Below are 13,819 nucleotides of genomic sequence, written 5' to 3'. Positions count from 1 at the left end.
TGAAACTGGCCTATGAGTGACAAGGAGCACTGTGGACAGCAGATGGTAGCTATATGGCTGAAGATCATGTTCAGAAGTGCATCACTTGGGCGCCTGGGTGGCTCAGTTGGTTAAGCGACTGCCTTCGCCTCAGGTCATGATCCTGGAGTCCCTGGATCGAGTTCCGCATCAGGCTCCCTGCTTGGCGGGGAGTCTGCTTCTCCCTCTGACCCTCCCCCCTCTCATGTGCTCTCTCTCTCATTCTCTCTCTCAAATAAATAAATAAATAAATCTTTAAAAAAAAAAAGAAGTGCATCACTTGCCAATAGTACTTTGTGAGGAATAATAATAACCTCCACACTAAAAATTCTCTAAACTACAGCACTGGAAAAGTTTTGAGAATAAAGAAACATCAACTTTCTATTGTTTTCTACTCCTTTAAATGTTAAAGCTTGGGCGCCTGGGTTGCTCAGTTGGTTAAGCAACTGCCTTCAGCTCAGGTCATGATCCTGGAGTCCCTGGATCGAGTCCCGCATCAGGCTCCCTGCTCAGCAGGGAGTCTGCTTCTCCCTCTGACCCTCCCCCCTCTCATGTGCTCTCTCTCAAATAAATAAATAAAATCTTTTAAAAATATATAAATAAATCAATGTTAAAGCTTACTTGTTAGTTACAGAATACATATTGAAAAAAAAAAGATTTCTCTAACTTTGTCTCCACAAGTCAAGTTTTGGCTGAGACTAAGATCTGAAATTAAAATTAATTTTTTGTACTTCAGTACAAAAACATGTAATCAGAAAACTGCCAAATCAACTAATTCAAATAATACATGCCATTGCTTCAAAGCTGAATGCCATACACACAAAGACATCTACCTACAAATCATTCCCCTTCTCTAATTCCTTTCCTCCCAATCCTTGCATGCAGGCCTTTTCTAAAGTGACCCATCCTCAGCCCTCCTCTGCAGATTTTATCTCCTCTTGTCTTACTTATATTCTCCCATCTTCTATCAGTTACTAAATCCAGTTCCTTCATACTCACCTTTGAATCCATCCTTCCTTTCCATTGTTGTTGCCTAAATCAGGTCTTTATCACCTTGGGTCTAAATCACCAGGAGAGGCCAAGTGACTCTATTTGCTTGTCTCTGCATTCTCACCTATTCAAATTACTCTTCCTAAAACACCACTCTGACCACAGTTCCAATTTAAAAGCCTTCAATGAACCCATTAGCAAATGGGAGCCAAACATCTTAGCCCTGCATGTAAGATCCTTTTTCATCTAGCCTCCTCCAAACCTTTAAACCCTACTTTCCCCTCCTCTTACCTAGTGACCTTTGGTTTATTCACTCTATTCTGAAAGGCTGAATGGTTTCTCTCTTCGGCCCTTTGCAAACCATACCTTTTACCTGATCTATAATGCATGACTCCAACCCTGATCCCAAGAGCCCAGAAATACCAATTACACATTATACTTCCTCCATAAAGCCTTCCCAGAATGAAGTTGTGGAATGTCTCCTTCCTCTGAACCATATAGCAATTGCTGCCAGTATCAGGTAAATAATCCTCTTGTATTCTAATTTTGAAATACTGAATTCTGCATGGTTATAAAACTTCTACAAGTTTAAGTGTTACCTTCACAAACAGCATACTGATGCAGTTATTTATGAATGAAATTATCTAATGTCAGATTTGCTTCAAAATAATGAAGGTTGAATCAGGGGTAGTGGATTGGGGTATGGAAGAAATAAGATTAACAGCTGTTGAACTGGGTACTTGGTACTTTCTTATATGATTTTCTCTACTTTTATATATCTGTTTGAAAATTTCTATACTGAAATGTTTAGAACATAAACATTAAAGTATACAAACTGAATATATCCCCTGAAAACTGAAAAGTAGTTTTTTAAAAATACGGAGTTTGGGCAAATTTGAGCATTAAAAAATTTCCTTAGCAGTTGGGGGAGGAGTAGAGAATTATTTTTAAAGGATCATTAAGGAAAAAAATTATTTACAATTTGACTGCTGGTAAAATGTGACAGCATTCCACCTTTTCCCTTGGCATATATGTTTAAGGAATCACCAACACAATTTTAAATGGTATAAAAGACCTTAAATATAATTCAAATTCTGTACCAATCATTCTCATTCCATAAACCAGCATTTATGTAAAAAAAATTACATGCAAACAGTATATTACTGATAGCAAATTCTATTATCTCTATATCATATAAAAGCCAGGGTGATCCACTAAAAAATAAAAAAGTAATGAATATAGAATTATACCTACTCTCATCCCACTGCCTTAAGGTATTCACTTTTTGAGAAAGGAAAAAGGAAAAACACTGGTTATTTTGGTTGAATTGGGGACTGGACACTTATGGAAATGTCAAAAATTAAATACATCTGGGAATTATTTCAAAATATAATGGGGAAAAGGGGGCTGAATATCGATGAAACAAGCTTGGCCAGGAGTTGATAATTGTTAAAACTGATTGATGAGCACATGGGAGATTCATTATACTTTTCTAACTACTTTTGCTCTTGCATGTGTTTGAATTTTTCCATAATAAAAAACAGGCAGGAAAAACAGACTATATTTTGAAAAAAGAGCTAGGGGAAAGACCTTTTTAAAGAGATGCATACATCACTGCATACGTGTTAAAAAATAATTTTAAGGATATTCATCCTTGATCTCATCTATGGATTCTTTCAGTATAAAAAGAACAATAAAAGAGCATAAACACATATACATACAGAATGGAAGGCAATATGTCAAAATCTTAACACTGATTCTCTTTAGGACTATAATGCTGATTGTCACTGCTTCTCTACACTCTTCCGTATTTTCCCAATTTTCCATACTGAACATGGGTTACCGGGCACCTGGGTGGCTCAGTCGGTTAAGTACCTGCCCTTCAGCTCAGGTCATGATCCCAGAGTCCTGGGATTGAGCCCCATGTCAGGCTCCCTGCTCAGCGGGGAGCCTGCTTCTCCCTCTCCCCCTGCTGCTCCCCCTGCTTGTGCTCTCTGTTAAATAAATAAAATCTTTTTTTTTTTTTTTAAAGATTTTATTTATTTATTTGACAGAGAAAGACACAGCGAGAGAGGGAACACAAAACGGGGAGTGGGAGAGGGAGAAGCAGACTCCCTGCCGAGCAGAGAGCCCGATGCAGGACTCGATCCCGGGAGTCCAGGATCATGATCTGAGCCGAAGGCAGTCGCTTAACCAACTGAGCCACCCAGGCGCCCGGGAAAAAATATTTCTAAAAACTCTGATGAACATATATACCCACCTAAGATCTGCCATCATCACATTTCAAAATAAAACAAAATATTTGTGAATCTCCACATAATTAACAAGCACATGTTTCTGTTTACATTGGTTAATTAAGTGAAGGGAAAGAAACTACCACTGTATTGATCTATTGACCATCTACTACATGCCAAATGCCTTACATGTACTTTAATTTAATCTCAAAAAATTCCATGACGTAGACTTCTTACCTTTGATTTACATGTAAGAAATCAGGGGCTTATATTATGGAAACTTATTAATCTGTCCAAGTTAAAACAGTAAAGCAAGATTCAAGACTCAAGTTCCAATTTTCTGACTCAAAAGTCTCCATTCTTACTCTAAACCAGTGCAACAGAAGTGTGGTCTACTGACAAGATTACTGGTCTTCAAATAAGAATGGAGAAAAAGCATTTAGAAACTGCTATGGTAATCTGACAGGTAAGTTTATGACTGTAGGATCTCACAGTAAAAAGTTGCAACGTGTATTTTGTATGTCCATTTTTACATTATTTTTATTTTTTATTATAAACTACTTCCTACCAGATACCAAAGCAACTTCACAGTTATAGCACAAAGAAATAAAAAATTAGTTAAAAGTAGGTAGAAATATATTATCCTCTCATGATGATACAAAAGCAATTTTTGATGGTAGATGTTTAAAGCAAAGGATAAAAGGATTTTTTTAATATGAAAAGGGAAATCAAAAGCCCTACTATAGATCTCCTGTACCCCTCCTATAGGTCTAAAAATCTACATATAATATATACACAAACATTAAACAAACATACAAGTCTAAAGAAAAATATGACATTTATTTGCATACCTAGTATAGTACAAGACAGGATGCTGGGTACAGCAGGAGACACAAGACCACCTCTATAGTGCAGGCCTATTTACAGCCAGTACTAACCAGAAGTTTCTTGGACCATTCAATAGGAAAATGTATTAACTACTTGCTTCATTCAGCAGGCAATTCTTTTTTTTTTTAATTCTTATGTTAATCCCCATACATTACATCATTAGTTTTAGATGTAGTGTTCCATGATTCATTGTTTGTGCATAACACCCAGTGCTCCATGCAGAATGTGCCCTCCCTCAATACCCATTACCAGGCTAACCCATCCACCCACCCCCCTCCCCTCTAGAACCCTGTTTGTTTTTCAGAGTCCATCGTCTCTCATGGTTCGTCTACCCCTCCGATTTCCCCTGCTTCATTCTTCCCCTCCTGCTACCTTCTTCTTCTTTTTTTTTCTTAACATATATTGCATTATTTGTTTCAGAGGTAGAGATCTGAGATTCAACAGTCTTGCACAATTCACAGCGCTTACCAGAGCACATACCCTCCCCAGTGTCTATCACCCAGTCACCCCATCCCTCCCACCCCACCCCCCACTCCAGCAACCCTCAGTTTGTTTCCCAGCAGGCAATTCTTAAGAGCTTTCCACATAGCAGGGACTGTGGTGGATACTAGAGATTTAAAAATGAATCAGGATCAGCCACTGACCTTGAGGTTAAGAATCTGATGGTCAACAAGACTGCCAACTATTACAGCAAATATGATAAAGGTTAACAGAATTATGCTCAAAAGGCCATAGCACTTGCCCATTTCTGCTAAAGGCCTCCAGAAAGTCCTTTTTAAAGAGATGCATACATCACTGTATACATGTGAAAAATAATTTGAAGACATTCATCCTTGCTTTAACCTATGGATTCTTCCAATTGAACACCAAAATATATTTCAAAAATCTTTAATAAGAGGATATGTTCCTCTTCCTCTCATTTGTAAATAACTCATAACTGTTCCTGACAAATGAGAAATGATCAATTTTAAAATCTAATTTTAAGGTATATTTACTATTATTTATATTCACATACAGCTTATGCAAATTCCCAAATGAGTATGAATTTGTATTATAAGATAAAGCAAAATCATAAGATCCACAGGTATTACTCAAATTTCATTCTATTCCATACTTTTACTCTTCTTTGTGAAGTTTTAGTTTTTAGAAGTTCTCCATTCCTATTTGAAGAGGGCTACAGTAGATCTATAGTAGGGCTTTTGATTTCCCTTTTCATATTAAAAAAATCCTTTTATCCTTTGCTTTAAACATCTACCATCAAAAATTGCTTTTGTATTGTCTGGGATGTCTGGGTGGCTCAGTCAGTTAAGCGGCTGCCTTCGGCTCAGGTCATGATCCCAGGGTCCTGAGAGCAAGTCGCACATTGGGCTCCTTGCTCAGCAGGGAGCCTGCTTCTCCCTCTGCCTATCACTCCCCCTATTTGTGCGTTCACACGCTCTTTCTCTGACAAATAAATAAATAAAGTATTTAAAAAAGGTTCTGATAAAGTTAAACAAAACTTCATTTTACAATTGGCCTAGTCATTTCTTAGTGGAAATGGCAAACAGCAATAAAAGACCAATAAAAAGGCTGCAAAGGGTATTAATAATTCAAGACAAACAGTAAGTCTATAAAATAAGAGTTGGTGATTTATTTCTAACTCATCATGTAGATCTAAAAAGATCTCAAACACAGGTTAAGAAGTTACAGATTTCTTTTTTTTTTAAGAGATTTTATTTATTTATTTGAGAGAGAGAGAGAGAGCATGAGAAGGGGGGGAGAGCTGGACATGGGATAGATCCTGGGACTCCAGGATCATGACCTGAGCTGAAGGCAGTCGCTTAACCAACTGAGCCACCCAGGCGCTCAAAAGTTATGGATTTCTATTAGTACCAATATGAAATCTAAAAAAAAAAAAAAAACAAAACCCACAAAGTATCACCTCCTACAAATCACCAGCTTCTGTTCCATTAATTAAAATTATGAAAAATTAAATTATGACTTTATATCTCACAAATGAAATTTTAAAAGCAATTTAAAAAAATCATCAATTCCGTTTGAGATTATTTTTAGAATATATGTGTATCGGTTCCTTTTGAGCTATGTATTTCCTCTATTACAGGTATTATGGGGGTTCTGGCAGGTGAGACTTTGCATGTCAGATTTTAAAAATCAGATATAGGACAGATGGCAATGCTGCACCCTAACAAAATTTCCTCTGGCACAACACAAAAAGCTGTGATGGTACAGCTGAGAGAGAATTACCAGAGCACAATTTCCACCATAGCTATGTATCCTTTATTTCTAGATCCAGGCTTCAATCAGGTAATACCAAGAAAAAAGACTAAAAGGGTGCCTGAGTGGCTCAGTTAAGCGTCTGCCTTCAGCTCAGGTCGTGATCCCAGGGTCCTGGGATTGAGCCCCTTGTCAGGCTCCCTGGCTCAGCAAGGAGTCTGCTCCTCCCTCTGCCCCTCCCCCTGTTTGTGCACTCTAGCGCATGCTCTCTCTCACTCACTCGCTCTCCCTCTTTCTCTCTCAAATAAATAAAATCTTAAAAAAAAAGTAAGAAGAAAGACTAAAACCAGTCAAACTTGCAATTATGCAATAAGCACTTAGTAATAAACATTACATTTAGTTCCTCCCTCCAACTAAAGAGATTTTTTTAATTGGTCTGTAGGGCACATTTCAATTGTACCTCATCTCTGAAAGAAGCACATGAGCTTTTTGCAGGAAACACATAAAACTATCTCAATAAGCTACATTTAGCCCTCAAAAGTTACAATTTTATTTCTTCTAATTTAAGTGAAAGCTTTTAAAATGACGGTGACAGGGCGCCTGGGTGGCTCAGTTGGTTGGGCAACTTCCTTCGGCTCAGGTCATGATCCCAGGGTCTTGGGATCAAGCCCCACGTCGGCCTCCTGGCTCAGCGGGGAGCCTGCTTCACCCTCTCCGTCTCCCCCTGCTCATGCTCTCTGCGCTCTCTCTCTATCTCTGTGTCTCGAATAAAAAAAAAAAAAAATCTAAAAAAATAAAAATAAAATGACGGTGACCTATAGCTTGCTCCCTAGGGAACATGTTGCCTATATGAATATCTAAGAAATAATAGGGTCAATCCTAAATTAAATATATATGGAGAGAGTGAGTAAGAAGGTGGGAAACATTATTGAACAAAATGATCATTTCTATTACCTAGAATAAAACTGCTTTAATTATGTTACTTTACCACAATTTTCCATTTTTTTTCTCTCCAATACTACACAGAGCTGGAAGATCATCTTTTGGTACAATAGCTTCACTACCAAAGAGGATTTAAAATTTACCCTTTGTCAACTTAAGGGTGTAAATATAATAGTAACTAACTACATGGTTTTAGTAGCCCGCCAAGCTCAATAAAGTAGATTAGGCATGAAATGTTGCAAAATTTGAGAATTACAAGTAGGGATCTCTATGGGAGGTAGCTGGGTGGTTAAAAGTTCTGGGTTAAATCCCCTGCATCAGGATTCTAACTCGGCCCTTACCAACACTACAACCTCAAGCATATTACTTAACTTCCCTTTCCCAAGTCCCCGTCTGTAAAATAGAGATAATTGTACCTATAACTAACAGGGACCCAATAAGATAATACATGGAAAGCATTTAGCAAAATAATACTAATAGCTGCCAAAACTATGAGAGCTGTGACACAACACACACACAGAATTAAGACACATTAAGACCTTATACTAAAAAAAACAAACCCTATACTACAGACTCAATGAAATTCAAATATTGATTTCTCACATATCTTTGCACTATAAGCATTTTACTTACCATTTTCACTGTATCTCTAGAATGCTTTCTGGCCTTCTATAATACCCTCAACATTAATGATGAAAATAAGGAACTGGAAAATGTTTGGACTTAATATCTCAACCAATTTCATCCCAGCACACCACTAGATAATATAAAGCAAAGGCTAAGAGGTCATTTAAGACTTGTTTCACAAATTTTTTAAGAGTCACATCAGTTGGTAAACACTTAGCATCTATGTGTTCAGCACTGTACCTAGGGGGAAAGACAGCTATGTGAGAGAGCCATAGGTTCTATGTAAATGAACATGAGAGTAACACAGGGGATACCAGGCTCAACTACATAGGGATGGCCAGAAAGCAGATATTAGGGGAAAAGACAATTTATTGAAAGCCAAAGAGACTTTAATATTTAAGAACTGTGACAATTAATCTCTCCCCTGGTCCATTCCGTTAGTTTTTTCCAACAAAGACTACATGGCAGAATATTTTTTTTAAGACAAAAGACAAAAAAAGAAAAAAAAAAAGAGGGAAAGGCCTGGGTGAACTCTGACATGCTCAATGATTCAGAATTCATGCCCTCGATGCAGCATACCAGCTTTTGGTAACAAGTCAGATACACCTATACATTTTTTTAAACCTATTTATATGTTTAGCCCACACAACTTGAGTTGTTTTCCTTAACTAGTCCTTAAACATATCTGAAGCTTCAAGAGATCTATGTAGTTATTTTAGTGATCTGAAATTGAATCCTTGTAACACTGAGGTACAGGTAAAATCATATGCCCTTTACAAACCGACAAACCACAGGACCAGGAAGTGTAAGTGACAAGCTCAAGGTTGCACCAAATGGTTAAGTGCAGAGTTAGAAGACCAACGCCAGACCTCTTCATCCCTGTGCACTGCTGCCTTCCCTAGAGACTTCTACTTTTCTCATATCATTCATGATTTTATAGACCTCAGTTATACTGCCTCTGAGTCCTCTTCTTTCCATATCAAAGTGAAATAACTTTAGTCTCTCTTCATGCACCTGCTTCCTATGATTATTTTAATTGTTCTCTGGTTCCCCTGTATCCTTTTTTCAGGGAAGTGATCAGGTACAAATGCATCATAATTTTGATATAAGAAACGAAAGTATTTACTACTGTTTCCAAAATCCAACCACATATTTTATGGCAGCAGCTTAACAGTTTACCATGACTCCCAGATCTTTAACCCTAATTATAACTAGAAGTCTAGAAACCAACAAGTTTAGACTTGATTTAAAAAAAAAAAAAAGAAAAAGGACAAGTTGGCTCCTATAGGGTCCTATGCAGGGAAAATAATATTTCAAAAATATCAGTCAGCAACTGCAGGGAACCAAAAACTAGAAATGACAGGAGTCAAGTAGACCAGTTAGAAAATTATTTTTCCCATAATGAGTTCATAGGATGGCAACAAACTTTTCAGAAACTATTACCAATGGATCCAGCACTTTATCTAACCACATTTTTAAAAACACACTTTGTATGATAATATATGAACTGCCACAACACTATCAGTAATCCTGACAGAAAGCATAATTATATTGCTTAACTGGCAACTCGAGGCACGCCTTCCTATTAGAACTTGGCAGTCTCAGGAAACAGTCAAAACACCATTTTACCAAAATTTGAGGCTTTCCCGATGAGCTTAATTTCAGCCCAATTAATATGTGTAAGCCACGCCCTACGTTAACAGGCACAGATTTGTTTAAATTAATCTCCCCAGGGGCAGGCTAATTCAGGAGTTAGCATTATTAGAATCTGTGTGAACAAATGGGTGCAGGTGTTCACATTACCAATGGGAGAGTTAACTCTTAACCCGCCTATTAACAGAGATGGCCGGCGTTTGTGAGCTACTGGTTTTTTAACAGGTGAGGCATATATGGGGATGCTGACATGCAAAGCTGTGACAGTCTGGTTGAAAAAGAATGTGTTCACCTTCACTATGAGTAGGTGTCCTCTATCATTCGTAACTGCAAACGGAAGTCAAAGAACAACTGCTGTATTACGAATACCACAACATGCTACCCTGTGTCCTACAACCTCTGACTGTAACCTCTCAGAAGGGAATCAAGAGTGAATGTTACAATCCTGCAAACTAACATTTTGTAGGTAGTCAATAAACAATTAGACAACATCCCTTCCAACCCTGAACTAAACACATGTGGCACAAATCTGTTCCAAGTGTCTTCATTTTGTATAAACAAGTAAAAAGGAAATCATGCTGCACTAATAAAAAGACTTTATTTTTTTCAAGATTTTATTTATTTGACAGAGAGAGACACAGTGAGAGAGGAAACACAGCAGAGGGAGTGGGAGAGGGAGACGAGGACTCCCGGCTGAGAAGGGAGCCTGATGAGGGGCTCAATCCCAGGACCCTGGGATCATGACCTGAGCCACCCAGGCGCCCCTAATAAAAAGACTTAAATTCTGGAAAGTATCACTATACTGGTTTCTCATTTATTGTAAGATGAATTTGTTTGGAAAGTTCTTTTTAAATTGATTATATCAGGGGCGCCTGGGTGGCTCAGTTGGTTAAGCGACTGCCTTCGGCTCAGGTCATGATCCTGGAGTCCCGGGATCGAGTCCCGCATCGGGCTCCCTGCTCAGCGGGGGGTCTGCTTCCCCCTCTGCCCTCTTCCCTCTCGTGCTCTCTGTCTCTCATTCTCTCTCTCTCTCAAATAAATAAATAATAATAAAAAAAAATCTTTAAAAAAATAAAAAAATAAATTGATTATATCAGCTTTTCTACCATAAAATATTTATTGAGTTTGTATTAAAAAAGTTAACATTGAGGGCGCCTGGGTGGCTCAGTTGGTTAAGCGACTGCCTTCGGCTCAGGTCACGATCCTGGAGTTCCTGGATCGAGTCCCGCATCAGGCTCCCTGCTCGGCAGGGAGTCTGCTTCGTCCTCTGACCCTATCCCCTCTCATGTGTTCTCTCTCTCTCTCCTTCTCTCTCTCAAATAAATAAATAAAATCTTTAAAAAAAAAAAAGTTAACGCTGAAAAATTTACAACACATTTAAAAAAATACTAAGTGACCACAAATCAAAATGAGCACTACAGCAAGATGCCTTTTTGAAATAACTTTTCCAGCTACTGCAAGGAAAACAACAAAAAACACTTTGCAATAACCCAAAGTTAGTCTGAACAAATATGTCATCCCAAAACCAAACAAACTATATCCCAGGAGAAATGCCACAGAGAGTGAAATTCAAAGTCTAAGATGCTCTACTGAGAATAGATTAGTCACCTATTCCTCAAGGAGTTCAATCCCAGACACAGAATATTCCGGTAAAATATAATTGGCTACAAGACAATACACAGTTCACAGAAAGAAGGTAGCATACTACCTGCTTAGAAAGAAAACATAAATTGTTAATGAAAGAATGTGCAAAAGTGAACAACTGTGAATAGCACTAAATGACAAGTGAACTTGAGAGGAGTAACAATTTGTTCCACAATAACCTTTTTGGTATTACTGAAGTAAATTTAATATTTAATAATGGGGAAATATAAGATTATCACCTTTGTTTAAAATAAGATTGCCATTTTATCATTTAAGATTTCAAAACAAGTGGTCTCAGATCAAGTGACACCACTTTCATTTTTTTTCTTGAAGAGGTGAAATAAATTTACAGAAACTATTTTTCCATATATTTGAGCAACCATCAGGAATATGTTCACATTTACATATTTTCCAGTGGTGATCACATTCTTGTGTGTATAAACACATACACACAAATGTTTGTGTATTTTTTTTAACCTTTCAAGTCTATTTAAAAGTACTCTCAATTCATAAATATTGTAGAGTGTATGTGTATGTATTCCCCTTTCCCCCCTCAGGGGCAATGTATTAACCTACTTGATGAAGAAAGTAAATCCTTCAGAACATTATTCCAATGGCTAAATGGCTGGCAATAACTGGCTCCAACACCCAAACGTATTCCCTGAAAAATGATTCAAACAGCCCACAAAAATGGCCCTCCACACCACTGAATATAACATATTTATATTCTCTTCTATAAATAGGACGGTTTATTTTGAAAAATTAGTAAATTTGTTGATAAGAAAATTCCACTGATATCAATAGCCACAGGCACTTTCCTGAGCTTACTGGATCATCCAATGACATGGACAGCATGACCACAGGATTGCAAGATCACATCAGGGTGAAAACCTGAATCATTTAGACCAAGATTTCTCAAACTGGTGACATTTGGGTCAGATAATTCTTTGTCGTGGGGACCATCCTGTGTATTACAGAATATGTGACAGCATCCCCGGCCTCTACCCACTAGATGCCAGGAGCACACCCTCCCAAGGTATGAGAACCAGAAATGTCCTCAGACATTGCCTAACATCCCCTGGGGAACAAATTTTGGTCTAGGAGTCTAACAACATATTACAGTGTTTCAGTTTTCAGAAATAAGTAAGTTCTGCAACACCAAGAGAGTTCCAAGAAACTTCAGGCATTCCAAGTGGCTACTTTATACCAAACTTTCCTGGATCTCACAAAGTAACCCAAACCTTATTACTGCAGATAGTGAATTCTTCCACATGTGCATGATTAAACACTCCTGTGATGATGAATCTGGGAAAGACTGGGACAGGAGCCAACAGTGACTGGGTTTTATAGTTTCGATGAATTACACCTTCTTTTAACCCTTTTATGGACTAACCATCTTTGCCAGAGTACCCCTTTTTCCACAAACCATTTTCCCCAGCACCGTCAACATTAAGACGCCCTCCTCCGGGTTCTCACCATTCAGACACTGTGCCTGTCCTGTCACTGTTCTGGGGTCAACTCTCACCCAAGGGCTCAGGGACCTTCCACTACGAGGCCAGCCTGTCTTTGCCATTTCCCTCGGGTCCTGCTCCCATCATGACATCCCCTGCCCAGGTCAGCTGCTGACCCTTGACCCCGACCTGACCCCGCTGACCCCACCCCGCCCCCAGGGCGGTACCTGAAGTAGTAGACATCGCTCTTGCCGGCACTGAGCCCAGATTTTCGGATCACTTCCTCCTTCTTCCATCCGGGGGGGAGGGCCGGGCAGTCCATCCTCTTCCCGCTCTCCGTGGCCCGGGGTCCCCTGGGCCCCGGCCCCGCGCTCCCCGACGGGAAAGGGACCGGCTCCCGCCGGGGGGCGCCGCCGCCACCGCTGCTGCCGCCGCAGCCGCCGCCGTCGCCGCCAAGGCCGCCGCCGCCACTCGGGGGACGGCCGCGGCCCCGGCCCCGGCCCCGGCCCCGTCCCCGGCCACGGCCCCGGCCCCGGCCACGGCCACAGACGCCGCCGCCCCGGCCCGCCTGCTTCCACCGCCCCCGGCCACGGCCGCCGCCCCGAGCGCCTTCCCTGCGCACGCCGCTCACCGGGGACGGGGCGAGCGCGCTGCCCTGGCCCCCCTGCTCTATGGCGGAGTCGCCGCCAGCGCCGCTGCCGCCCGCCGCGCTCTCCCCCTCCTCCTGCTCCGGGCAGCAGCGGCCTCCCCCCGGGTGCGCGCGCATCCAGCCCCCTCCCCAGCCGGCGCTGCGCTTCTTCCGTAACCGAGCCCTTGGAATCCCGGAGACCCGCCCCGCCCGCAGCGCGGCGCGCGGGGGACGCGCGCAAGCATCATAGAGCGGACGCGCACAGAGCGGCCCTCCCGCTCGGGGCGTGGCCCCGGCCACCGCCTCTTAGGTCCTCCAAGCGCTCTGGGCGGCCATATTGTCTCCACCTCCTCGAGGACACGCCCCCGACCCCACCCGCTCCGCCCCCGGCCGCGCCCTTCCGGCCCCCACCCCCACGGTTTGCGGAGAGCCCGGAAGGCGGGTCGGGTACGGAGTCACTTGTGGAGGAATGTCAGAAGGACTGCGGTTAGTTTATTTCCTGTAGGGTTAACTTCCCTCTCTATATGATT

The 13,819-nt window shown here is 40.8% G+C and overlaps 1 protein-coding gene across 1 annotated transcript in view; it reads right to left on the bottom strand.

Moving 5' to 3' along the window:
• Positions 1–13,505, bottom strand: part of MBD2 (methyl-CpG binding domain protein 2) — a 66,397-nt gene extending 52,892 nt beyond the window's left edge. The window contains exon 1 of the mRNA XM_081801192.1: positions 12,889–13,505. Within this exon, the coding sequence (XP_081657318.1) occupies positions 12,889–13,427 (539 nt within the window). The 5' untranslated portion in view covers positions 13,428–13,505. The remainder of the gene's footprint in view (positions 1–12,888) is intronic.
• Positions 13,506–13,819: the final 314 nt, after the last annotated feature.

Source organism: Leptonychotes weddellii, chromosome 13 (assembly GCF_054177405.1).
Source record: "Leptonychotes weddellii isolate Sample4059 chromosome 13, ASM5417740v2, whole genome shotgun sequence".
In the NCBI taxonomy this organism is placed as follows: domain Eukaryota; kingdom Metazoa; phylum Chordata; class Mammalia; order Carnivora; family Phocidae; genus Leptonychotes; species Leptonychotes weddellii.
The sequence above is the reverse complement of the archived record's forward strand: the minus strand, read 5'-3'. Positions and strand labels throughout refer to the sequence as shown.